Below are 26,479 nucleotides of genomic sequence, written 5' to 3'. Positions count from 1 at the left end.
CAATGCCAGGAGCAGCCACTGGCACCCACCACCCCTGCTCCAATGTGCTCCTGATCCCTCTGGCTCCGAGGAGCAGCAAGAAGGTGAAACAAATCCAACAAACCCTGCAGGTTTTTGGGTTTTTTTTTGTTTCCCAGTCACCAGCTGGGCACTCAGCTGGGGGTAGCAGCCCCACCCATCCCAGAGGAGCAACCCAAACCACCCATGAGTGCAGAAACCACCTCCAGCTGAGGGCAGGGAGCTCTTTCCCTTTCCCTGTGCCGTGCCATCCCCTCCAGGTCCCCCAAGGATGCTCCCACTCCAAAGGATAACACTGTGCTTTAATGTTTCAGAGACAATGCACTGGTGAGCAGTACAACAGGGGCTGTACATCCTTTACATATTTACACACGGGGTGTAGTTAAAGCTCATGGGTCTGAACAATGCCAAAGCTCCAAAAAATGCACCGAGACTTACAACAGCAAAAATGGGACCAAAATCCAAGGCCACGGGTAGAGAGGGGTGTGTTTGAAGGACTACAGGTCACATGGAAATAAAAAACAGTGGTGGTGCAACTTGAACTTTATCCTGAATAGAGATAAGTGGTTAAAACACAACTTTTTTGGTGCCTCAGGAGCAAGACAGTGTTTTACAGAGACTTAATTTCCAAAGTAAAGCAAGGAAAGAGAAATAAGTGTACTGCTGTGTGCCCCTTTGGTCCTCAAAATCTCCTTCCAGTTGAGCTGAAATGAGAGGCTTACTGCCAACTTCAGGCAAGAAAGATTTAAGGCTTTTCAGCTGGATATTTGTAAGATACTGAACTGAAAACTGGCAATTTTTAGGAGAAGAAATGCCAGGGAATTGGTGTGGTTCAGTAATGGGCAGCACAGCTTGTTTACACCAGTGACAAACACTGGGACAGCACCTAATCCAGAACAGAGAATGTTAGAAAAGATTTTTCCAGTTAATGCTGTGAAGGTCCTCAAAGTAAAATTAGTGTAATTAAACACATGAGCTTGTTCTCCTTGAACAAAGTTCTTTAGGCCCAATCTGACCAGGCACAATTTTCATTTTATTCCCACCAGGGGCTGGAGCAATGTTGGTGAGATGGAGCTGCCCTTGAGGTTTTTTGGACAGGACATTTTGGGTTGATATCCAGCAAAGCAGAGAGAGCCCTGGGAACCTGTGGGCATCCAACCCCCCTGGCTGACATTTGTTTTGCAAGCTCAGGGTGAGGAGGGTGGTTTTCATTTGCTCCTCATCTTTTCCCAATTAAGAGTTACAAAACACTCATTAAAATGGTAACAAAGCAGAAGTTCAGCCAAGTCCAGCTGGACTGAAACTTTTTGTACCAATTCTGCCACTTACAGAAGTTGCCACATACACAGGACAAAAAAAAAAAAAAAAAAAAAAAAAAAAAAAAAAAAAGTGGTTTGATTCATTCTGGTAGCCCTGGAAATACTTTTCTCAGCTGCTCTTATGAAATGAGCTGTTGTCATTCCAGGTTACTCTGCCCTGAAATAACCCAACCTGAGGGCAGGGAGGGGAGGTACCATGTGCTGTGCTCAGGATTTCATGCTCACCTTTGGTCCAGCATTGGAAATGGCAACCTTGGAATGCTTGCAAATCATCATTTTCTCATTATCACACTGATTTTAGCTTCTCAGTCTAACCCGTGGAAATCCAAGAAGGAAAGCTCAAGGTGTAAATATAATTAAAAATCTCTTTGGATAACTCAGTACTCTGCAGACAGACTCTGCAGGGCTTTTTCCTTTCTTGTGTTAAAGTTTCCTTAAAAAGAGTAAGAAACTGACAGTTCAAGTGGTCAGACATTCTGAGGCACAGAGAAAAAGGGGCACAAACCCCTTTGTACAGAGACAGGGCTGTGCCCCTAATAATTCAGAAGTTAATTCCCTGCCTGTTAAGAGGATAGGAAAAATGGAATTTACACATTTCTCAAACAAACAAACAAACAAAAACCACAAAAAAGGAAGGTAAATACTAGCAAGGATATAAAACACACCAGAGGTAACATCTCAGAGGTATAACACACATACCAGGTACTGAAACAGCCACTGCAAGACAATAATTCAGAACAACCCCAATCCTACAAAGACCCACATCCTTTCAGCTGTTTCCTGTGCTGCTCCACATTTATTCTAATAAACACAACTATTTCATAAATATCCATTTCACTCCTAAGCCCCACTTCTCTCCTGACAGTTGGATACTCTGCATTATGGATGGAAAAACATTTCCAAACTCCTACTTGTGGCTCTGTGACATCAGCATCAGTGGAAATCCAGGAGGATTTCCCTCACCCCTGCCTTTTCCATTTTCCATTTTGCATTTTCCATTTGCCACCAGAAGCCTTTCACTGCACAAAGACTATGACAACAATTCACGACAGTTTAGTTAGGAATTGGGAGGTGGGGACAAGGACAGACAGTGACAGAGCAATCCAGGGTGTATCCCGAGGGTAACACAGTTTCAGCTCCTGATGAGAGTCAGGAATTCTTCCCGGGTTTTCGGATCCTCCCGGAACACCCCCAGCATTGTGCTGGTTACTGTTTTACTGTTCATTTTCTGGACCCCACGCATCACCATGCACATGTGCCTAGGAGAAAGCAGAGGGCAGTCAGTGCATCGGGAACACTCTGAGGAAGGAGAAATCCCACAGGGAAAGATGTTCTTTACAGTCACATTCAGTTCTGGAAAGGGAATAAAATCCCCATAACCAGAAATCAAATCTGCAGCAGCTCAGTTGGAAGGGTCACATTCTCAGCCATTGCCTTCTCTCCTCTGACCCCAGGAAAATCCACCTTCCCAGGGTACAATCTGATCCCAGGGACAGGCCTGCTGCTGGTCCCAAGCTCTGCTCTGCTGGAGGAGGCAGAAGGAGCACGTGGATCTGCATGGCTGGGATGGACCTGCAGCTCCTCCTGCCACATCTGGATCAGCCAGCACCCACCTCAAACAGCTCCAGCACATCAGGGTTATTAATTTTGTATTACTACTACTAATATTCTATTATTATTATTATTATTATTATTATTATTATTATTATTATTATTATTATTATTATTGCTATTATTATTGCTATTATTATTGCTATTATTATTGCTATTATTATTGCTATTGTTGTTGTTATGGCTAATCTCTCTGCCTGATAACCAAGCATAGCACACAGCTAACCTCAGTCAAAGGGGAAACATGGACCAGCCCTGCAGCACAGAGCTGGGATCCCAGCCCTGGAACACCTGGGATCCCAGCCCTGGCACACCTGGGACCTATCCCTGGCACGCCTGGGATCCCACAGAGCTGGGATCCCATCCCTGGCACCCCTGGGATCCCACAGAGCTGGATCCCACCCCAGCACCCCTGGGATCCCACAGAGCTGGATCCCACCCCGGCACCCCGGGATCCCACAGGATCCTATCCCTGGCACCCCTGGGATCCCACAGGATCCCATCCCCAGCACCCCTGGGATCCCACAAAGCTGGATCCCATCCTCGGCACCCCTGGGATCCCATAGGATCCTATCCCCGTCACCCCTGGATCCCACAGGATCCCATCCCTGGCACCCCTGGGATCCCACAGGATCCTATCCCTGGCACCCCTGGGATCCCACAGGATCCCATCCCCAGCACCCCTGGGATCCCACAAAGCTGGATCCCATCCTCGGCACCCCTGGGATCCCATAGGATCCTATCCCCGTCACCCCTGGATCCCACAGGATCCTATCCCTGACACCCCTGGGATCCCCCAGGATCCCATCCCCGGCACCCCTGGATCCCACAGGATCCCATCCCCGGCACCCCTGGGATCCCCCAGGATCCTATCCCCAGCACCCCTGGATCCCACAGGATCCCATCCCCGGCACCCCTGGATCCCACAGGATCCCATCCCCGGCACCCCTGGATCCCACAGGATCCTATCCCTGACACCCCTGGGATCCCCCAGGATCCCATCCCCGGCACCCCTGGATCCCACAGGATCCCATCCCCGGCACCCCTGGGATCCCCCAGGATCCCATCCCCAGCACCCCTGGATCCCACAGGATCCCATCCCCAGCACCCCTGGGATCCCACAGGATCCCATCCCCGGCACCCCTGTCCCCGCCCCGGTCACTCACGTGGCCTCCACCACGACGCCGACGCCGGCGGGCTGCAGCGCCTCGGTGATGGCGATGGCGATCTGCTTGGTGAGGCGCTCCTGCACTGAGGGACAGAGCACTCAGACTCACAACCAGCATGCCTCGGGTTGGAGGGGACACTAAAGCTCCTCTCATCCCACCCCTGCCGTGGGCAGGGACACCTTCCACCATCCCAGCTTGCAAACCCCATCCATCCTATTTTCCATCTGTATCCTGGAACAGACCTTTTATTTTCTTGTTTATATCTGGAGCCGTTTTGCATTCCACCTCTCCAACCACAAATTGTTCTAATAGCTCCTCCATTTCCTATTTTGCAGTGAGATTTTCTTGCCTCTCTGGGTTTTTTTCCCAGTTTTTAATGTGTTTGTTCCCAATGTTACTGCTGCACCATTTATTCCACACGCCCAATTTCTCTTCTTAAGGAGAGGAAATGGAGATAAAAAATGAGCTTTGTCCTGCAAAGCTTCACTTCCTGCAGCTGTAGCACCCTCCATTCACCAGCCTGGTGGTCACTGAGACTTCTCTTGCCAAGACCAGGTCTAATTTAACCACAAAGGCAGCAGGTTCAGCCCAGCCCAAGGCTTTGAGCTTCCTCTCCTTCCCAGGGACAGGAGGCTCCATTGCCTCAGACAAGAATTCCTGAAGGTTTCTCTCCAAATCTCAGCAGGAGATTTCATCCCCAGCAGCATCCAACTGCTCTGGTTGTTCCTGGCAGCTCTACCTGGCAGCACATTTATCCTTGGAACCAGTTCCAGCCCCCATTTACTTTCCTAGGCAGAAGTTACCCCTCACTGGGAGTGCACGGGCTAAGTGCAATAACATCACTTCTTCAAGAAGTGTCTTTCCCATTTTTCTCCCCTCTTAAACTCCACATCTACAGTCCACCCCTGATTACCAGCCCCCTAAACTGACTAGGAGAGGAGTGCACACAACAAACACCAAATTTTGTCTTTACCTTGTAATCTTCTACTGTATATTTCAACGATCCTAAAAGAGAAGTGACAAAGACAATATTATAGTTATTTCCAGCTGGCCACTGACTGATCTTCACAATTATTTTGATGCTATCAAAAGATATCCCTGTACTGATCTGTCTTTCCTGGAAATCCATGGTCATGCTGCTGCCCAGGTGTTCCTCATAGACTTCCCTGGGCTCATCACTGTGTTGAGTTCCCACAGCATCAGGAACTATTTTAGGGCAAACCAGCCACACCTCCTCTGGTCTCCTTCTGTTGGTTTGGGATTTCTTGTATCCCCACCCACCTGCATTGCATGGTTGTGGGGGAATTTGTGTCCAAAAACTCCCTGAACCCTAATTCCTGAACATTTCCCTGTGCTTCAGATAGACCTAATGTTGCCTTAAGGTCAGTGCAGATAATGGATTCTCAGAATGTAGGAATTGAGCAAGAAATTGTTTGGATTCTTGCATTTAACCACAAATTTAGCTGAGAACAATAAGACAAAATTGCTCTTATTTAAAACAGAATCTCTCCACATATCTCACCCCATCCTTCAATTTCAGTGCAGGGATCACCTTAATGGTCCCCTCCAATAGGGCTTCAAATTCCAGCCCTTGGTGGGCAGTGAAGTGACACTTAATGACAGTTCTAGAATCCATGCATTTAAGAAAATCCATATAATTGCTCTGTAACTCCAAGGGTTGTTCATGCCAACCTCAAATGCTTAATTACACTTCAAGTGGCCACAAAAAGGAGTTGCCATAGCAAGATTTGATACCTGTCTGGTCACACCAGACAAAAGCCAGACACTGGCTGGCAGCCTGAAGCATCACTTACAAGAATCATCCCTGACAATGAGACTCTCCTGCTGTTTTGGAGAGAGAATTAAATGCACAAACTCCCCTCCAGCAGTGAAAGGGTTGTGTTACAGCATTAAACAAAGCAACACAATATTTAGATTAACTATATGGATAGGAAACATGCTCAGATATTGCATAGCAGTCCTAAAAAGGTGTTTATGTAAAAACAGTTGTTTGTAAGAACATTTTCAAGCCTGAGCTTAAAACCCAGAGAAAGATGTTTGTTTACTGAATACAGGTCATCCACAACTACAGAAACTCACCACATTAGACTAATCCTATTATGAAAGATTAGGCCTAGAGCACCAAGAGCCTCAAAAATCTTTGTTTGAACACTGGCTGCATTATATAGGGCACGAAAGGGAGGCACAATTTCCCACCCCCCAACCTCTTCATGGCAAGCACTCAAAAGTGAGAACATTTTGTTATACAAGAATCTAATCTTTTCATTACTGCAGTCTATGGGGTTTTACCCTCACTCTAAAGAAGCAAGGTTTAACCTTTGAGCATAGTGCAGGAAGCCTTGCACATATTGATGTGCAGGTTTCCATTCTGAGAATAAATAGTAGGAAAATTGTACATTTCTAGCACCATGATGCCACGGGCATTTAAAAAAAAAACCTAATCACTGAAAAGTATTTTGAGCTTCTTTTTACAACTGCAATCAAGAGATAAATAGAGACCAGAGCAAGCACAAAACAGTGGATGCACATTCCAAATGTGATCCTTAATCCTGCATTGGAGCCCTGCAGAAATTAAACCACATTAAGGACAGTTTGTTTAGGAAGGATGTGTTCTCTTCAGAAATCCAACTCCAAAAACCAACAACAACAACAACAAACCCTAAACCCAGCCATGCCCTGCACCATTTAAAGACCCACCAAAGCTCAACACAAGCCATGGGATGCCACACACGTCCCCAAGCACCAGCAGCCAACAGGAGATGAAATCTTTAGCCCTACAACTGCAATTCTGACAGCTCAGAACTCCATTCTGCAATTCCAGCAGCTCTGTACAGTCACAAAAAAACATGCAGGAGAAAATTTACACATTGAAGCACCTCTTTTAATCAGAGCCAATCCCACTCCCAAAAGCACTGCTGGGGACAGGGAGGTCACACAGCAGAGATGTGACCCCCAAGGATCTTTCCACTTCCAAACCCCTCCCTGATGTTCAAGCAGAGCACAGAGCAGATCTGGCTCACTTTAGCACATTTTGCTGTCATGTCCTGCACATTTCTTACCTGCTAAGAAAACCCAGCAGGCAGGCAGATTTGCAGGGCTAATTTCTCATTAGTGCTGCTGGAATTACAGCAGGATTAACAGACCCATCAGGTAAAGCAGGACCTAGGTGATGTTTTCTGAACTTCAGCCAAATTTTTAGATTTGTTTCTCAAAAAGAGATCCTTCCAATCTGCTTATTGAAGGGACCTGCCATCCTCTTCCTCACCAGCACAAGAAAGTGTCACTTAATAACAAGAGTCAGTGCAACAATGGACCCAAGGGCACTTGCTGAGGAAAAAAGCTGTTTTACATAACAAATGGATTTCTCAAGTGTATCACAATTGCTTTGTTTCCTAGGCTGAACTTTACAAAATCTACCCCACAGCAATCTGAGCACATCTTCAGTGAAAGAAAGAAATGTCAAATTTTTCTGAAGGGTCAGATAAGAGATGAAAGCCTTAGATTTAGTTTATATCCTTAAAATGTGTTCATTTAAAGTTTGGAAGTTTTCAGATTTTTGTTCTTATTGGTCAATCTACACCCAAGTAGAAAGAGCTGGAAATTCTCATTAGTTTTTGTGGCCTGTCTTAGAATAACCAAATTCTCTTATTCTTTGGCTCAGAGTTCCCTGCAGGTCCCAGTGCTCTGGGGGAACCTACAAAAGCATAAAGGCTCTACTGCAGCCACTGGTGAGAATTAGCACAGAGCTCCAAAAAAAAAAAGAACCCAAAACAATGCTGAGGATTGGTCTAAACCCAAATCCAGGACACAAAGTGGGCTGAGCTTTAGAGGGAGAGGAGATTAAAAAGATTAGCACAGCTAGCACAGCCTGGAATCTTTTTTACAAATTAGCATCACTTTCATTAGAACACTTACCTAGCAAGCTTGCTGAGGCCAAGCACTTGTTTGTTGGGGAGATAACCAATGTGTACCTAGACAGGAGAGAACAGCCATTAACAGAGCAAAACACCCTTCCAAGGGCACATGGAGCTCATGCACAGACAGTCAGAGGTGCATTTGCCCCAGAATTAACTCTGGGGCAGCCCAGAGGTCTCAGCATGTGGGAGGAACATGGCACCATGCAAATCTGGGGGATTGTGGAGCTGTGAATGCCTCATGGGGTCCTGGTGGAGAACAGGTGAGTTTTTCTGAGGGGGAGAGGAGTCACAGCTCTTCAAGAGTCAAGGTTTATGTTCCAAGTCTCAGGAATGGCACAGAGCACTGCTGCATTTGGGTACAAAGGCAGTCCATTACGCAGCACAAAATAAACATGATTTTCTTTCTGGACCTTAAATGGATTTAGGTAGAGGAAGGAAGAGGGATTGTGCTTTCCTTCTAGTGAAAGTTCTGATGGCAAGAAGTACTTCACCACCAAAAATCAGGCTGCACTTCCTGATTTGATTTATTTTCTTGTTTTAGTATCATAGACCACTGATGATTAACTCAGCTTCCCCTCCTGCTCAAATATGGATTTGCTGAACATGTACTTGAACTAAATTGGAGGAAGTTCAGCAGAAAAGTGCTCAGATATGAAGGGAAGGACATTTAGCTCCTTGTTTGCAGAAAGCCATGGGGGTTACTGAATTCCAATATGTTTACAGTTAAAACAGATTATTAACCAGCACTTGTGCCACTGTACCAGAGATTTGAAAAATTAGCCAAGATACAGCAGGGGAGTGTCAGTGGGGGATTCTGGCTCTGCCTGGAGGCCCCATCTCAGAATCCTGTGCTGCTGTACCTGCACTAGAGGTACCACAGTACACCTGATTACCTGGCTAACTTGCTCATTCCTACCCCTTCTGTTAGGCAACCAACCCACTGACACCTGGAAAGACATGAAACATTTCAAAGTGGGACACATGACTTAGAAATAAGCTTTGAATCCTGTTCTCCATATTTTTGCAGATTTCTTGGTTTCCTTTAAGATAGACCTGCAGATGCAAGAGCTACAGGTGAGTGTTTGCCTGTTTGGTGCACCCAGCAGAGCAATGGTTACTCTGAGTATTTAGAGCCATACCAATTTGTTTTGTAGGACTGAGTCAGTATTTGTGAGGAGATTTCTCCAAACCACACAGGCTAAACAGCTGGATGTAAAAAAAAAAAAACCAACAAAAACAAACAAACAAACAAAAAAAAAAAAAAACCACACACATTTCCACAAGAATAATGGAGAGAATGCACACAGTACACACAACCAAGAGTAACAGGCACAACAGAAAGCTTGCACAGAAAAAGAGATTATCCTGTTCTCCAGTATAAAACACAAACAGCAAGAAAAGAAAACTTGAATTGACACAACTAAATAAACAGCTGGTTTCTGTTCATGTATTTTATTTTTGGGAGGCAGTTTGCTTGGAACATATTGAATTTTATAGACAGCACAAGCCTGTGCTGCTCTTGGACCTGTGAGCACTTTATGGTAACAGATGGACCAGGCTAAGCTCCATCCTTCTGTGCTGATAAGGGAGTGAGGAGCCTGAGATGTGCAGCTCCCACTCAGGACTCTTCATCACCTCTACAGTGGTTGGCTGGAGAAATTTCATTTTCTTAAAGTGGTTGCCATTGGAATTGCAGTTTTGGCCACCCTCTCCCTGACTCGACTCACATAATTAAGGCAGGGCTGCTAATGAGTTTGTTCCCCTCAGAGGGGGTTTCAGAGATGAATGTGCACTGGCTAGCTCCCAGGCAGGAGTTAATCCATGGCAGAGCCAGTGTGCAGGGTGAGCTGGTTTAATATCGAGATGTCTGCCCTCAAGGCTTGCTGCTGCCTCATGGAGAAGAGCTTTGATATAAAATGTCAGAAACCATTAGATTACTCAGACTAGGAAAGGTTGAGCACTATATTTCAGGAGCTTAAATTCAAATAAAACCTCACATTAAGGAGACCTTCCTTATTTGTATTCTGAAGATTAAACTTCTGGAACTGTAGCCATAAGCAGTGAGTCCTTACAGCCTTCAAAGCTTTGTAGCTACAGCTGCAAAGTCTTTTACATGAACTTAAGGTCTTTTATTGTGCATTCCCACATTTCTTCTGGGAGGGAGAGTTACCTTTCCAACAAATGGAACGAGGTGATGCTCACACAATGAGAACATGTCTATGTCCTTCACAATTACCATCTCATCATGGTCTTCGTCGAAGATGGCGTCGTTCAGGACATCTGGAATTAAACATTTCCATTAAAAATAAATTCAAAAAGCACGGCAGGCTCTTCCAGCCAGTGCCTGAGGAAGCCTGTAGCAAAGACAGGACCCTCTCAGGGCTGTAGATTTTAGGATTAAGGTCTGGGAGGGAAGTAAGGAGTGACATCACAAGCACGTTTTGGTTTGTGTACAATGTCACTGTGTCACATTGCCTACGTGCTGCACCAGCAGTCAGCCTGGAGTTTATTTAATTAATAGCCTGAGCATGGGCTAGAACAGGTCTGGTCCCTGCAGAATTGCTGACATTTTAAGAGCAATTAAGCCTACAGCTGACAAAGAGAGCTCCTCTCAAAAATGGGCTTCCATTGGTGCTTCCACAGGCAAAGCCAGCCTGAGGTCAGGGAAAACCTAAATCATCACAGAGGTTCCTCCAACCCCTTCAACACCAGCATTGCTGTCTGCAAGAAGGCTCTGCCTGCAGATTCCATTCTGTAACACACCAGGCAGCAGCTGTTTAGGTACAGACAGAAGCCAGAGACACATCTGGGGAGAGATTTGCTGTCCTGATGTGAAACAGACAGGCACATCCACACTCCAGCCTAATTCTGCACCTCAGAGTTAGCAGAAAAGTGAGGTGCAGAAACCTCCCCGGAGACAGAAGGGAGAAGAGACAGTTCAGTAAGAAAAGGAACATATAATATGGCACTTGGCTAATCTCAGAGCTCAGCAGAATGGATCCTCAGCTGATTCTCCACTTTCAGCAGTCCCTTGACAAATCCCCAAACAATCCTGGCACAGGTTACAGCACATCAGTCTCCACAAAGACTGCAGACACCTGGACCGTGCTCAGAGAGCTTAAAAGTAGAATAGTTCCAAGTCAAGAAACCAGGTCTTTTGAGAGAAAAGTTGTGTATGAGGGAGAAACTTGCAGGGGAGAACCAGCTGCAGAGATGGGCTGATGACAAGGACAGGGAACTCTGCAAACAAGTTCAGCTGGAAGCCACACTGGCTCCTTGGGGTTACTGGCAGGGAAACAGAGTCCCACACACCCCATAGCCAGAGCAGGGACTGCCCTGCATGCACCACCAAGCACCTGCAGGGATGGGGGAAAAATAACAGGGGTGGTGGAACAAACCTAACAGCAGTGGTGACACAGATCTAACAGTGGTGGTGGCACAAATCTAACAGTGGTGACACAAATCTAACTGTGGTAGTGGAACAAATGTAAAAGTGATGGTAGAACAAAACTAACAGTGGTGGTGACACAAATCTAACAGTGATGCTGACACAAAACTAACAGTGGTGGTTACAGATCTAACAGCAATGGTGACACAAATCTAAGAGTGGTGGTGTCACAAATCTAACGGTGATGGCACAAATCTAGCCGTGGTGTTAACACAAATCCAACAGTGATGCTAACACAAATCCAACAGTGATGCTAACACAAATCCAACAGTGATGCTAACACAAATCCAACTGATGCTAACACAAATCCAGCAGTGCTTGCTCTGCTTGCCTTGGTGCCTTCCCCTGACACGTCCAGCTGATGGCCACCATCTGCTGTTGATAAGGGATCATCATCACACAGAGCATTTTAATTTCCTGCCTGCTATCAGCTCTGCACAGGTAACCCTGGAAACTGTGCACAAGGAGTTCTGCTGCAGCCTGGGCTCTGTCCTGAGGAGGGCTGGCAGCCTGCAGGGCAGCCAGGGTAGATCCCACAGGGTTTGGATTGGGTCAGAAAGCAGGAGCAGGGGGATGAGGAAGGCCAGGGGACAGCTCTGTGAAGGCTCATGATTGTGTTCTTCTAATTTCTGGGTCTGGTTTACACCCAGCACTGCTGGAGTGGGTTCTGATTGAATAGGCAGCTTCATGCAGTTGTGTAATTATGAATTCAGCCAGGCAAAGGAAAATCCATGACAGAGGATCTGAACAGGCTCACAGCAGAGGGAAGGGAAGCAGAGCATCTGTCTGGGTTCTGAGCTCCCTCCTGCAGCACTCTGCAGCCCTGCCATTTCCACAGCAGAAAGGCAACCAGTGGTGGCACAAAACCTGCTGCTGTGGGCAGAGCTATTAAAAAAAACCCAAACAGATCCACCAAGCACCTCCAAAGTGACTGCTGCTGTTATCAGACCCCCAGACTGGCTCACACCAGCCTGGCCAGGAGCATATCAGGGCCTGATGTCAGATATGGATTTACGTCAGCACACTCGCAGGGCAGATTGTTCAGAACAGCCAGAAATGGCCAAATTCTCATTAAGAGTTGTGGCAATGTGTGACACAGAGCAGGGCCAGCTGCAACAGAAGGTACCTCACCCCTGAACCTCCACATCCACGTGTATACAGATGCATATACACACTAATTAACATATAAAATATATATTGTATTCTTACAAACTTCCTCTCACAGCTGGGTTGTGTTATGGAGACAGCTCAGCCAAAGAGAGGTTTAAGTGACCTCAGAAGTACCACACAGGCAAGTCCAGGAGCAAAAGGCATCCTGCATCCTTCTCAAAGAAGTCAAAGAGGAGCACAAAGGGCACCCACCCCTCCTGCACATCCCTGTCAGCAGAGTGGGCAATGCACAACCAGGGGAGTTTCAGAGGTAAGAAAACACATCTGCACATCTAAAGTGCAGCCACAGAGCTGTGGGGTGCTTCATGCTTCTTATTTATAGTGGTCTTGCCATTTTTGCACCTTTCATTTATTTAATATTAACAGCAAGGTCACAGACAGCACCTGCAGTTGTGCCTGCAGCAAGATGTGCAGATTTTGTCAGCACCAGCTACTTCTTGAGAAGAGGGGCTCACAAAGAAAGAAACCAGCTCAATGTTAGGCCCTCCAAAAACTCCTCCACAAGTGCCAGGGGATACAAGGACACAAAGATAAAACAAAGTGTGAGGCTGAAGGGAAGCAGCTGAGTAAATGCCAGCCAGGTCTGGAGTGGCCATTCACCCTCCTCTGCTCCAGCCCCTCCTGCTCACACTTCACAAGTGTCTCTTCCTGAAAATCAGCACAGCTGGAAGCCTGCCCATCCCTACAGCTCCCCTTTGGAGCCCAAGCCCAGTGTTGACAAAAGCAGAGCATCTTCTCACAGCTGCTTCTACCTGTGTCCCCCTGCAGCAGCTGTTTGCAGTAATTACACAGGAGACACTTCCCTGGCAGAGACTCAAACACCTTGTGCAGGGAGGCAACACCGTTTTATCTACATTTGTCAGGGTTTTTCAGTTTCTTTTGAAGTTTTTTGAAGGTTTTTTCCAGTTTTTTCCATTTGCAACAGCATCAAACAGGGTTCTGACAAGCTCAGCCTGTGTGGTGCAGCACATGTTCTGGAGAATTTAACAGAGCTGAAAGGAGAGAAGGAGAAATAACCTCAGACTAACCAAGCCAGAAGCAAAGTTGGGGACAAATTTTTGCCCCTTTTTCTGTTCTTTTTGTAGTCATGCTGCCTGCTTCACTAGTTTGATGTCATGGTTTGTACAGTCAAAGTGCTCTCTAAATTATTCCAGCTGATTTTTCCTTCAGCCAAAAGTTCAGCTCCTGGTGCAAAAACTTTGGTGAGCTGTTGAAACTAAATAGTCACCTGTGCTGCAAGTTAACTCCTGAAACAGAGCAGAATAAATTTTGCCTTTATCTTCAAAAAGAGTTGATAAAAATGAAAAATCAGAGCTGGATGAAGACAGAATGAGAAAGACCTTTCAGGATTTTGCGTCAGAGCTAAGCAAAGGTACCTGTTGCTATAGAAACTATTTGCATGGCTTTAATGTGACACAGGGAAGCAAAAGCACCTCTGGCAATCAGAGAAGGCAGAGCCCACCCAGGATGGGCTCAGGAGGTGAAGGATGTACTGAAGCTTCACAGCACTTCAGAGCTGCCTCTCTTGCTGTGCCTGGGAGGGAAGTGGTGCAGGCTGTTCTCACCAGGAGTTAAAGCACTTCCCTGTGGTGTTAAGTTGCCTCACAGCTCCAATTTAAGTGTTAGTGGGATGAAGGCAGCCTCAGGAACTCCCTGACTCTGCAGCTTGAGATCATCCATCCTGGCAGAGGGAAAAGGCACAAGGTTCTCCTGACACCATCACAGGTCTGGGCTGTCCCCACTGCCCTTTGCTCCCCGTGGTGACCTTCAGGTGCCACAGGCAGGGCAGGAATGGGCTCAGGCCAAGGCAGGATGACATCCCAGGGACAAACACCAGCAGCTGGAACAAATAAAGCACTGGATCTCAGACAGCTCCAGAACACAGAGCTTCACCCAAAGCACCTCACAGGAACAGGCTCCTGCTGGTTTGGTTTGGAGGGTGCTCCAGAATTTATTTAATTTATTTAATTTATTTAATTTATTTAATTAATTAATTTAATTATTTATTTAAGGCAGAAGCACCTGGGGAATGCTGGCAGATATTTCTGATTGTCAGAGTTCCTCCCCAGCTGAGGACAGATGTAAGTGGCAGCAGGAGACACGAGCTAACAGACCCCACCAGACTGCAGGGTCAGGATGAAATCTGAAAGGAAACTGCTGCAAAAACCTCTCAGCTACTGCTGGGTAAGCAGTGGAATCAAACCTGACTTTTTTATTTATTCATGTAATGACATAACAGGTAACTGTAGTTAGGGAGAACATTCCAGACAAGCAACCAGAAAATTATTGCAGCCTTTGAGTATTTAAAAAGGCACCAGGAATTTATTAGGCAATACAGAGAGCCAGGCTATAAAAACATTTATGTAAAGGGTTTGTTCTGCTGCAGAAAGTCAATAATTCAGGTTGCTGAGAAAGGGGATGCTCTGAGTATGTCATTCATTCAAGAAGCCTTGAAGAGCTTAGAAAGAGGCACAGCCTGAGATGCCACATGGCTGCTTGAATAGGCAACAGAGTTCAAAAGATGCTGAGAAACGAACTTTTCATAACACACCTTCCTAGCAGGAACCAGGAGAAACCTTAAACACCAAAAAACTTACAAGCTGCTGGCTACTGCTTCAGATTTCACCACCAAAAGACTAGAAACAGACACTCAACTTCAGACAGGAACATTTACCCCAGAAGCAAAGCTTAACCTCTCAATTAGCAGAAGGGACATGAACCAGACAGGTGATTCAAATGACATTTCACAGAAGCAAAGATAAAGGAAAAGCATTATTGCTGTTCAGCTAATTCTGGCTGTGATTTGCACAGATTTGATTATTTTCCTGTAAGACACCCTCCATGTTGTAGTGAGGCTGGAGTCTATTCATAACAGACCAGCTACTGCAGACAGATGAAGCCAAGATTAGGTTCTAGAAGGTGTCCTCTGCCAGGAGGTTTATTAATATGAGGGAAAACAGCTTTATGGAGATGCTCATTAAAATGTATCAGGATTTCAATAACCATTTCAATGTCCCATGTCACAGAAGGTGCTCATCCACACTTCTCTCTGAAACTCAAACAAAGGAAAAATCAAAGACAAAACAGTTTGGAAGAGCAACATGAAAGACCAGAAGCCTGCAACAGTTCAGGTACAAGAGGTTACAATATTTAATAAATTAGTGAGAAAAGCCAAGCATTAATAAGCAGGGGAGATGATCCAGGAAAGTCCCAGTTCCCAGAAGTTTCACTGCATTTAGTGTGTGGTCCAGCAAGGTAGGCTTCCCTTAGGTGGGGGCAGAGCTTGAAGAAACCCCAAAAAACCTCACTCTGAACATTCCCACCCTCTGCTTTACAAGGAACAAGCCATGGCTGGAGCCCAGCAGTGCTGAGGTTTCAGCTGTTAATAGATGACAGTGCTGCTCCCTGTCCTCATGGATGAGCCAGCAGCACCTCAATTCCAGGAAAACACAGCAGCTCCCCAGCTCCTAGCAAAGGGCAGTGATGCTGATCAAACAGCCCTGTTTGCTCAAGGCACTGTGTGTTTGAACAGAGCAATGCTTAGCACCTCAGCCCAGCAAACAGAGCAGGATGGGGAAATTTATGAGCTTACCCCACTGCTGTCCTCTATAAAATACCAAATCCACACAGACTAGATAAAAAAATTATTAAGGCTGAATTTTTTCACCCATCAGTGTAGGAAAAGCATATAAACTAATGAGTGAGGAAATGACCTATCTGTTTGCTCTGAAATAAAAGCTGCCCAGCAGAGTCACTTGGCTTGCAGGTAAATAAATGCAGCCTCTTGAACCACAGAGGTCCAGGAAGCAAAGTTATCCCCTCCCAGCATGTCTGATTTCCATTTCCCTGTTAAACACACTGCAAGGACAGGTGAACCTGCCATGCTGACATGAATAAAGGCTGGGAGATTTCCCTGGCAGCAGCTCCCACCCTCCCCAGTTTTGGGGAGCACGTTTTGCTTTGAGTGTTTGTGGCTGAGGAGAGCAGCTTAACTTCTCCTGCAGAGGCAGACAGCCTGTCCAGCCCTGTGCCCAATGTTCCCTGCAGGGTTACACAATCCAAACCAACTCATTTATGATTCACCTTTCAAAGGCAGAGTCATTGACACTGTTTCTGTAACCTACCAGTTGCTTGGGTGTGAAACCTTCAGCTTCAGTTGTTAGTGCTGTCTGCAACCTTGTGTTTCCATTTATTCACTCATTTACTGCCTTTGCACACACTTGGGCTTTGTAGTATTTATTATCAGACCCTCAGACAGCAACTCTGAGCATGACATGAAGTAAAAGGAGGGACAAGGTTTAAGATTTGTATGGCAGGTTTTATCAAAAATTAAAGGCACCTGCCTCTCACAGCTGTGCTGTTAATCCTCACCAGCCAAGGGGGATTCTCTGAAATACAATTTACACCCAGGAGTAAAAAGTTAATAGATCTGACCCTGGAAAAGAACACATGTCCTTGGTGTTGGCACAGAAGCATGAAACTGAAATTGACTTTTTTGGTGACTTTCCTGCTCTGCCATCTTTACCATCCCATTGAGAAGTTTCTGTTTCAACAGCTGCCAGTCTACACCAATGCTCAAGTGTCTGCACTGAGCTGTCAGGATTTTCAATCTGGTCCCCAGGTGGATTTTGTTTGAAATCACTAGAGGCATTCTTGCCAAGTGTGATGATTGCTACTACAGAAGTGGGAACAGTACATTTGAATACATCCTGTCAATGAAAGAGGCTGAGGCCTTTAGTAAAGCCAGGATTAATAAATGACAATCTGGAATTAACAGAAAGAGCCAGATACAGATATTTAACAAGTAAACTCTACTAATAGCTCTGCCACACAACACTGAGCAGCTGCAGAACACAGATAGCAGAGACAAACAGGGGATAAGGGAGGGACACTGTCACTCTGCACTGCTGAAAACAAGTGAGGAATACACAGAGTAGCAGCTGGAAAGCAGAATCAGCTTCTCTGCTGCTCACAAATCTGAATGGAAACAGAATTTAGGTGTTATCTTCCCAACAGTACTACAAAGTTAAGCTATGGTAAATAAAAACATACAAACACAACCAGGTGTCATGGAAGCAAAGTGACAACACCCAGGGCAGGGGATCAAACGACCAGCACATTTAACCATGCTGGAAGGGTGCTGTGTTCTCAGACACACAGGAACCAAAAAGATCATGGAATGGCTGGGGCTGTTAGGGATCCTTTGGAGTGCACAGGCAATTTTACACTCTCCAGAAGAGAGCAGAGCTGGGGAAGGGGCTGGAGCACCAGGAGAGGCTGAGGGAGCTGGGAAGGGGCTCAGCCTGGAGAAAAGGAGGCTCAGGGGGAATTTGTGGGTCTGCACAACTCCCTGACAGGAGGGGACAGCCAGGGGGGATTTGGGATCTGCTCCAGGGAACAGGGACAGGACAAGGGGAAATGGCCTCAATTTGCACCATGGGAGGTTTAGATTGGATATTGGGGAACATTTTGCCACTGGAAGGATGGTCCAAGGATGGTCCAGCCCTGTACAGGCTGCTCAGGGCAAGGATGGAGTTCTCAAAATCTGTGTGGATGTGGCACCTGGGGACATGGGGCAGTGTTGGGGCAATGGTTGGACTCAATCTTAGAAGCCTTCTCCAACCTCAACAAGTCCATAATCTGGATGTATATGTCACATCTTCGTGTTCCTTTATGGAAAATGAAAACTCCATCAGACATGAATTGCTTTCCCCAGCCTCCCCAGGGCAGAAGCTGAGCAGACAGGTCACAGGGCTGATTTTAAAGCTGTCCCTGTTCTGACATTCACTGTCCTGATCACCTGGGTGGCTCTGGAACTCAGCAGGGACCAGTAACACACTTTGCCTCTGGCCAGGTGGTACAACCACCACCAAGCTTTTACCTGGGGAGCCTTTCTTGGGAAGATGGAACTTGCAGATATTGTAACAGCCCCTCATCTTCTGCCTGTAGCAAGGGTAAAATGGAAACACTCCTCAAAACTGACCCTGCAAATCGCTGCTTTAACCTCTGCCTACCCAGACAGCTCCACAGGAGGAGCTGAATAAGCTGCAAATAAAAAAAAAACTGAGAAAACAAGAGGTCAGGGCTGATTTTTGTCATGTTTTTGGGGAGGGTTTAGGCTTGTCTTGATTAATTTTCTTTTTGAGTTCACAGTCTGACCAGACAGAGAGCTGGGTTATTATAATCAAGAAAACAACTCAGGATGCTGCAGCAGAGACAGCAGCAGTCCCACAGCTACTCTTGTGCCCAAATATTCTGTAGTTGTTGGCTCTAGGGTTCATGGGGTCTTTAAAACTCTCTAAGAAGAATTCACTCATCCTGACTCTCCTAACAAACTCTTCATCCACCACTTGCTCTGCTGTCTGCTGTGGGTTTGTCCTTCAGCTGCAGTTCTTCCTTCTGTTTGGCTGGGAAGAGTGAGAAAAGTGGAAGCTGAGCACCCTGCAAGAGGAGGAGAGTAGCTGGAAAGTTAAATCATTTCCCACCTGACATGGGAAGGAATGTTAGTATCACAGCTTCACATGATTTCCTAAAAAGAAAAAAGCATTCCAGGAGTAGAGCACCCAGCAGTGACATTTTTAATCCTTGGGTAGAATACAGGTCTCTCACAGGTATGGATAATCAGAGGAGGGGAGCATCCAGAACTACTCTGCTTAATTAAATGAATGTGAGAGATTAGAAGACCCCAGAGAACCCAACTTGGAGCAGAAAAAGTAATTTTAAAAATTATTTCAGGTAATGTGTACATACAAAACTGCAGCAAGATAAGAAAGGACTTAAGGGGGGCAGCAACCTCATCCAGGTTCAGCACAGAAATTCAGGCTCAAATTATCACTAAAAAAATTCCTTCTGATAGAGCCTGACAGGATGGCTGAGAGACCTCCTGTGTTTTACAGCAGTAAAATGAGGAAAGGTAAACAAAAAATTAAACCCTGATGAAACCTCACCTCAAACACAGCAGGACTAAGAGAGGAGCAAGCCAGAGCCTGCTCCCAGATGTGAACCAAAAACCTGGTTGATCTGAAAGGCAGAACAGCTCCCATGACAGAAACGCTGTTCCTGGGGGAAGCTGGGACACAACACTGGCACAAGAGTTTAAACTGGAAATGAGTAAGTGAATGCTGGAAGTTGTGGTAATCTGATTTCAAAAGAGCCAACAGCTGAGAAATGAAAAAGAAACTAAACACAAAACCAGCCTTGAAGTTGGAGCACAGTGCACTTAGAAAAGGACTCTGCTGTGCCAGCAGGAGCTTCCTGATGCCATCAATCAGCACAGCTCAGCCTCTGCATTCAGCTACAGCATCCTGGAGCAGCTCTGGGGCAGGCTCAGCACAGCAGAGCTGCATCCACAGAGCAGAGCAGGAGCAGCTCCTTCTTCAGCCACTCTCAGGTCCTTCCTGGCACTGCTTGCATCCCTTACTGACAGGAACTCGCCTTCCATTGTAAGAAGGAGCAGAAAGGGGAATTCCCAAGCTCTTCAGGCTCTTTTTTACTGTTTGTACTGGGTACAGCCCTTAGTCAAGAGGCTGAGAAGAGGAAAAGTGATGTGTATAAAATACATTTTCAAGCAGTATTTGCCCTGCATCGAAGCCACGAGTTGCTGGTGAGAACATATCCCAGCCAGATCCTTTCCTCACACCCTCACCCAAGCAAGCAGAGACCCTCAGCTGGGGCAGGGATGTGAACCTGGGGTTCCTCTCTGCACCTGCATTTGCTGCTGAGACCCTGAGATGGGGACAGATCTCCCTGTCCTCTTTCTTTCTCCTTGCCTCGCTTCCTTAAGTTTCATTCCCACCTTTGAAAAAACCCTCCCTCGATTAAAGCATCGGCAGAACAGGACTTTTCCTGAGAAATTCAAACTGTTTCTATCTGCTAATAGAAACAAATATTCCCACTGTCTGAACACAGCCTCGCTCAGCCGGGGAGGGAGGAAAGGGGAAACCCACAAGTTCCTATGCCAGGGCTTGGAAAGTTTCCATCAGAAGAGAAAGCAAAAGCACTTGCTCTGCTCACCCAAACGAGAATGGAAACTTTAGCTGCACAGAGTTTAACAAAACAAAAAAAAAACGAGATATCTGGGGAGGGACAGCGAGACGCACAGGTGATAACAAGGATGGGTGATGCGGTGACGGGACAACGACGCTTTAAGGGATTTATTCCCAGGAATAACGCGGCCCCTCGGCTGGTTCCCAAGCAGCACGCTCCATCCCCGCGGCCCCGGGAGCTCTCCCTACCCGCGATGGTCTCCTGGTAGCCCTTGGTGAAGAACTGCATGGCCGTGGCCGCTCTCCAGGGCGTCTTGAGCAGCCCCTGGCGCTGCGGGTCCTCGCCCAGAGCCCGCAGGATGGAGGTGTAGGCGGCGGCCAGCCCGGGCAGGCTCAGCTCGTTGTCCTCCTCGCTGCGGGGCCGCTCTCCCCGCCACCCATCGGCGGTGCCGGTGCCCGGGGCTGCGCTCGGGGGCTGCGGGGCGGGCGGCGGCCGCTCCTGCCGCGGGCACCCGTTCCAGCGCCGCGCCGGCTCCATGGAGCGGGGCCGTGCGGGCAGCGCTGTGCCGGGGCTGGCACTGCCCGAGCGCTGTCCCTGCCCGGCCCCGGCGCTCCCGGGCGCCGCCAGCGCCGCCGCTTTTATCCCGCCCGCGCCGCCCCCATTGGCCGCCCCGAGCGGAGTCACCGCGGCGCGGCTGAGCGGCGAGCGGCTGGGGGAGCCCGCCATGGGGCACGGCGGGACAGCTGGGGACAGCTGGGATGGGGAAACCGGGGATCGAGGGGATCCCCGGGCTGAGATCGGGCATGGGGAAACCGGGGATCGAGGGCATCCCCGGGCTGAGATCGGTCATGGGGAAACCGGGAGATCGAGGGGATCCCTCGGGGTGAGATCTGGGATGGGGATACTGGAGATCTAGGAGATCCATCGGGGGAGAGCTGGGATAGGGATACCGGCGATCTGAGGGGTACCCTAGGCTAAGATGGGGGATGGGGATACCGGGAGATCCCAGGAGACCCCCGGGCTGAGGGAGCCGCTGGGGGTAGAGGCGGCATCCTGAGCTGGAGGCACAGGGGGAGCCAAGGGGATCCCCGGGGTTGAGACCCTGGCTGGGGGTACAGGGGGGTTCCTGGTTTGAGGATATGGCCGGGGTTACGGGGTATCCGAGGGGATCCCCGGGCTGGGGGTACGGAGGGATGCTCGGGGTACTGAGGGGATCCTCCCAGCTGAGATCCAGGCTGGGAGTGCAGCAGATCCCCGGGCTGAGTCTCAGGCTGAAGGTCGGGAGGATCTCTGGGCTATGAGAGCATCCCAAGAGATCTCCAGGTCTGCAGGTATGGGATCCTCTAGGATGAGCTGTGCGAGCGGGGGGGGATGCTCTGGGCTGGGGCTCTGGGAGGATCCAGAGTGATCCCCGGGCTGAGACCTGGGCTGGGGGTTCAGGGGTTCTAGGAGGGAATCCCACAGACCCAGGTGTGGGGTATGTACTGGGGCTGGGGATATGGGGCAGCCCCGAGGCTGAGGTGTATGATGGGGGTACGGGGGGACCCCAGGCTGGAGGAACAGTGGGAATCCCTGAGGCGTGGGAATAGGGCACAGGGAGATCCTTCAGGCTGGGGGTGTTGGGGTTCTCCAGGCTGAGGTGTGGGCTGGGGTTATGGGGGGATTCCTGGGCTGAGGCACGAGTTGGGGATTCAGCCCTGAGCTGCTCTAGGGTGCTCCCTTCCATCACCCCACTGTGGGGGAGGGCTGTGGGGAGCTCAGGATGAGTGACAAGGGAATGGGGATGGATGGGGCAGGTCCTCCAGGTTTGTGCCCTGCACAGCAGCTCCCACCATCATTCTCCATGTCCTCCCCATCCCCTCAAACTCCTGGAGCTGGTCCCTTTCCCACCAGGGTGGTCTTGGCAGATCCTGCTCAGTCACTCCCTGGAACTGCTGGAATGGCACCACCACTGTTCTGAGGTGCTGTAGGGTTGGGATGCAGTCACCACAATGATCCCAGGAGTGGACTGACCCTCCTTGGTGACCATTCCCACCACCCATCCCAGCTGGGCTCCCAGCCAAGATTCTGCAAATGTGCTAACTCTGATGACCAAGACCAAGTATTTTGAAGTTTTTGTGGGGAACTTATTGGCATGTCACCCCAAAAGGTGGTTTGAGCCTCCTGCATCCTCCTGGGCACTTTTGGGGCAAACCCAGCAGATAGAGCACAGCTTGGGTTCAAGTGTTGGTGAACAAATAAATTCTGGGGAAGATTTTTGGAACATAAGTCCCCTCCAGCTGGAGCTATTCCATGATTTTATGAGCTAGAAACTGAGTCTAAAAGCTCAGCTGAGCATTGGGTGAATGCTCCATCACCCAAGCACAAGCAGGGGGACTCATATTTTCTGGACTGCAATCTAATAAATGGCCAGGATCTAAAGGAGCCACAAACTCTTCTCTTCACACCGTCGGTCCTTAAGGCAGCAGGGACAAATTGTCCCCCTCTTGTGCCTAGGAAATGGCAAATTGCTGGAAGATAAGGAGGGGAAGGAGCTGTCAGAGGGTGGGGTGTGACTCACTGGCTTTCCTCCTCCTGACACAAGAGCTGCATTTAACTAAGAAAAGCAAGAGGGAAAAAAAAATAAAAAATCCCCCAGCAGCTGTAACACCCTCCACATTTCCACATTTATCATTTGGTTTCTGATCACAGGTTTTACCAGAAGAGTCAGGATGACTCAGGTGAAATCCAGGGCCCTGCAGCCAGCCAGGCTTTACTCAGGTTTATTGCCCCAGGCTCTGACCAGGAACAGGAAGGATTTGGAGCCCTGAACTGCATCCCTGCTCCTCCCCAGACACCCAGCTCGTTTTCCAATCCTCTGAGGATGCCCAAATCCTCTCTCTGAACCAGAAAAGTTCCCTCACTAAACACATCCATGTGCCTCAGCAGGAGGATCAGGCTGAGAAGACACAGTTCAGGGGCTGGGGGATGTTCCTGAGAAGCTTCAAACCACTGAGACCTAATCATCCATCCAGAAAAGGGGTCAGCAAAGGGCATCTAAGCATCCTGGCCCTCCCTAATCTTTGCTCTCTTTGTTTTCTTGGGAAAGGAGCAGATAAGCTCCCTCTGGAGTCAACCCCAGCTTTGTAACCATCTGAGCTCAGCTGCTGTGGGAGCTGGTTGTAATTTTTCTCCTATTTATGGGGCAAGAAGGGCAGTTTCCAGCTTATTTAGCAGCCTGGCTGTGCAGAAAAGCATTTTTTCTGAGGATGTTTGAGCAGAGGATGCACATAAGGGAGCTGATGCCAGCACTTCTGTTAACAGCCTTTGCCAACACAAAATTAGTAGGTTCAGGTGATTGGGATTTGTGCCAGGATGTGGAAGGACACAGCCCAATTTCCAGCCAGAGTGGAGTTCTCTCCCTCTGAAACACAACCCCACAACAGCTGTGCAAGAGGAAACACTAAGACTTGGCCTTTTTTGTTCTTGAAGTATGTTATATTGAGATTTTATTGATAGTTCCCTGTTATTTGCACCCCATGTTCTCATTAAGCTTTCACAAATAAGTTTTTCTTAGCTATTCCTGATTACATACCAAAAAAAAAAAAGTGAAATATAGACTACAAACCAAAGGAATCAATGAATATTTAAGGTTGGAAATTACCTCTAAGATCATCAAGTCCAACCATTAACTCAGCACTGGCAAGGCCACCACTAACCCATGTCCCCATCCACATGATTTTTGAACATTCCCAGGGATGGTGATTCCTCCACTTCCATTGGAGTCCTATTCCAATGCCTGACCACCCTTTCAGTGAAAAAATTTTCCCTAATATCCAACCTAAACCTTCCCTGGCACAGCTTGTGGCCATTTCCCCTTGTCCTGTCCCTGTTCCCTGGAGCAGATCCCAAATCCCCCCTGGCTGTCCCCTCCTGTCAGGGAGTTGTGCAGAGCCAGAAATTCCCCCTGAGCCTCCTTTTCTCCAGGCTGAGCCCCTTCCCAGCTCCCTCAACTGTTCATTGAGTGGGAGCCAGCTGGGAAGGACTGGAGCATCATTCCCTGTGTGCAAAAAGTGCTTCCCAGGGTTGGAAGAGTGGAATTCCCAAAAGAAACCTCTCCATGCCAAGGCTAAGGAAGAAACACCCTGGGCAGTCCCCACTGGGGCAAATGAAGCCATCAAAAAGGTGTTTCAAAGGGAATTTCTGCACCACCAGCTGCTAAGAAGCTGTCAGAACAAACTGAAATCATGCACCACCTGCTTTTCCTCTGTTGGCTGCAAAGTGGGATCATTCAGGACTGGGCTCAGAGCTAAAAGTTAGAGATGATGGATGGATTCCCCTCTCTCAATCCAGCTGTGCCAACCCAGCACATCATTAACAGCACAAGCAGCAGAAGAGCAAAGCAGATCAATCCTGCTGTTAACAGTGAGCCAGGACGTGGCCCCAACATGATCTTGGAATAAAACTGAGCCCACAGAGGAGATGGATGGCAACATCCCAGCCTGTGGACATCCTTCCCATGCTCTGGAAACAGCCTGAGGTTTCTCAGCCCCTGGATCACAGTGAGTCAGTTCAAAGGGTGAATCACGAGCAGTTTCATTCTATTACCCAGAATAAGGAGCAAAATTGATTACAGGCTCCTGAAATACTCATCTGTCACTAGAGGATCTGTTGCTCCATGAGGACAGAGGATCCCCAGGGTCTGAGGAGTTTTCTTTTACTTCCTAGGTGGAGTCTCACATTTCAGGGATGAGACTGGAGGTGGAGGCAGAAGTTTTGCCCTGCCCCAGCTTCCTTTTCCTCCCCTAGGACAAAGGATTTCTTGCCAATTTCCCTTTCCTCCCCAAAATTTGGAAAATTCAGAAGGATTGGCTTGGGTAGGCTGCAGCAGGTGAATACATATTTATATTAACATAACATATATATGTTATATATGAATACAACACAAGTCTCCTGGCTCTCATGCTCTGTTCCAAACAGAAGCTACCTGCCATCACCCAGGATGATCTTTAGGTCCCTCCATTCCATCCCATTCCCTAACCAAGGGTGATTTTGGACTCACAGCCCAGACAAATGGGAGCAGCTGCCGTGTTCCTGCATCACTTCCCTCAATTGCTCCTCTCTGCTGTTACCCCAAGATATTGATAATGTGATTTGGAGACCAGACTGTTCCCTGGCAACACATGGCTTGAAACTATTCCTGCAAATTTTCCCTGCCATTCTTGTCCAATTGAGTCAGGATCAAGTGTCTCTTTTCACAGCCTGGGTCGGTATTTGTGTTTTGCCTGCCTTTAAGTAAATTATTTACTATTAAATTTGTTTGGCAGCATTCAGCTGAGCACTTTTAGTGCAACAACCAGGCAGAGGGAGAAGCCAGATCTGCTGTTGTCTGTTAAAGAACTCCATGAGGCACAAAACTTCCTCACAGGTAAATCTCACAACCCATCTCCTCCCTGGATTATCCAGCCAGGACCAGCAGCTCAACCCATGACCAGCACAGTTACATTTTTGGAAGGAAGCTGAGGTGCATCTCATATCCAGAGGAACTCTGAGAGGGGAAATCTCCAAATTCAGGTTCTCCTTTGTACAGCTCCACCCTGAGAATCCTAAAGTGATGGATCCATACTGACTTTCCCATTCCACAGAATCATAGAATGATTTGGCTTGGAAAAGGCCTCTAAGATCACCAAGTCCAAATATCAAACCAAATCACTGGGATTTCTAGCACAGCTAAGAAAAAACATCACGAAGATTCCTTGGCATAATTTCCAAATTCCTGGTTTTCCAGCAGGAAAGTGGCAAAGTCAGGACAAACAATTTCTGAAAAACTTCAGTGAAATT

At 47.8% G+C, this 26,479-nt stretch overlaps 1 protein-coding gene across 1 annotated transcript; it reads right to left on the bottom strand.

The window, feature by feature from the left end:
* Positions 1-299: 299 nt before the first annotated feature.
* Positions 300-21,265, bottom strand: GCH1 (GTP cyclohydrolase 1). Its single transcript, XM_079307880.1, has 6 exons — positions 20,908-21,265; positions 10,226-10,335; positions 8,054-8,109; positions 5,091-5,122; positions 4,115-4,199; positions 300-2,596 (listed from the first exon to the last, which is right to left on the bottom strand). The coding sequence occupies exons 1-6, from the start codon at positions 21,194-21,196 to the stop codon at positions 2,470-2,472; spliced, it is 699 nt and encodes a 232-aa protein (XP_079164006.1). The 5' UTR covers positions 21,197-21,265; the 3' UTR covers positions 300-2,469.
* Positions 21,266-26,479: the final 5,214 nt, after the last annotated feature.

This window comes from Erithacus rubecula, assembly GCF_903797595.1.
Source record: "Erithacus rubecula genome assembly, chromosome: 6".
In the NCBI taxonomy this organism is placed as follows: domain Eukaryota; kingdom Metazoa; phylum Chordata; class Aves; order Passeriformes; family Muscicapidae; genus Erithacus; species Erithacus rubecula.
The sequence above is the reverse complement of the archived record's forward strand: the minus strand, read 5'-3'. Positions and strand labels throughout refer to the sequence as shown.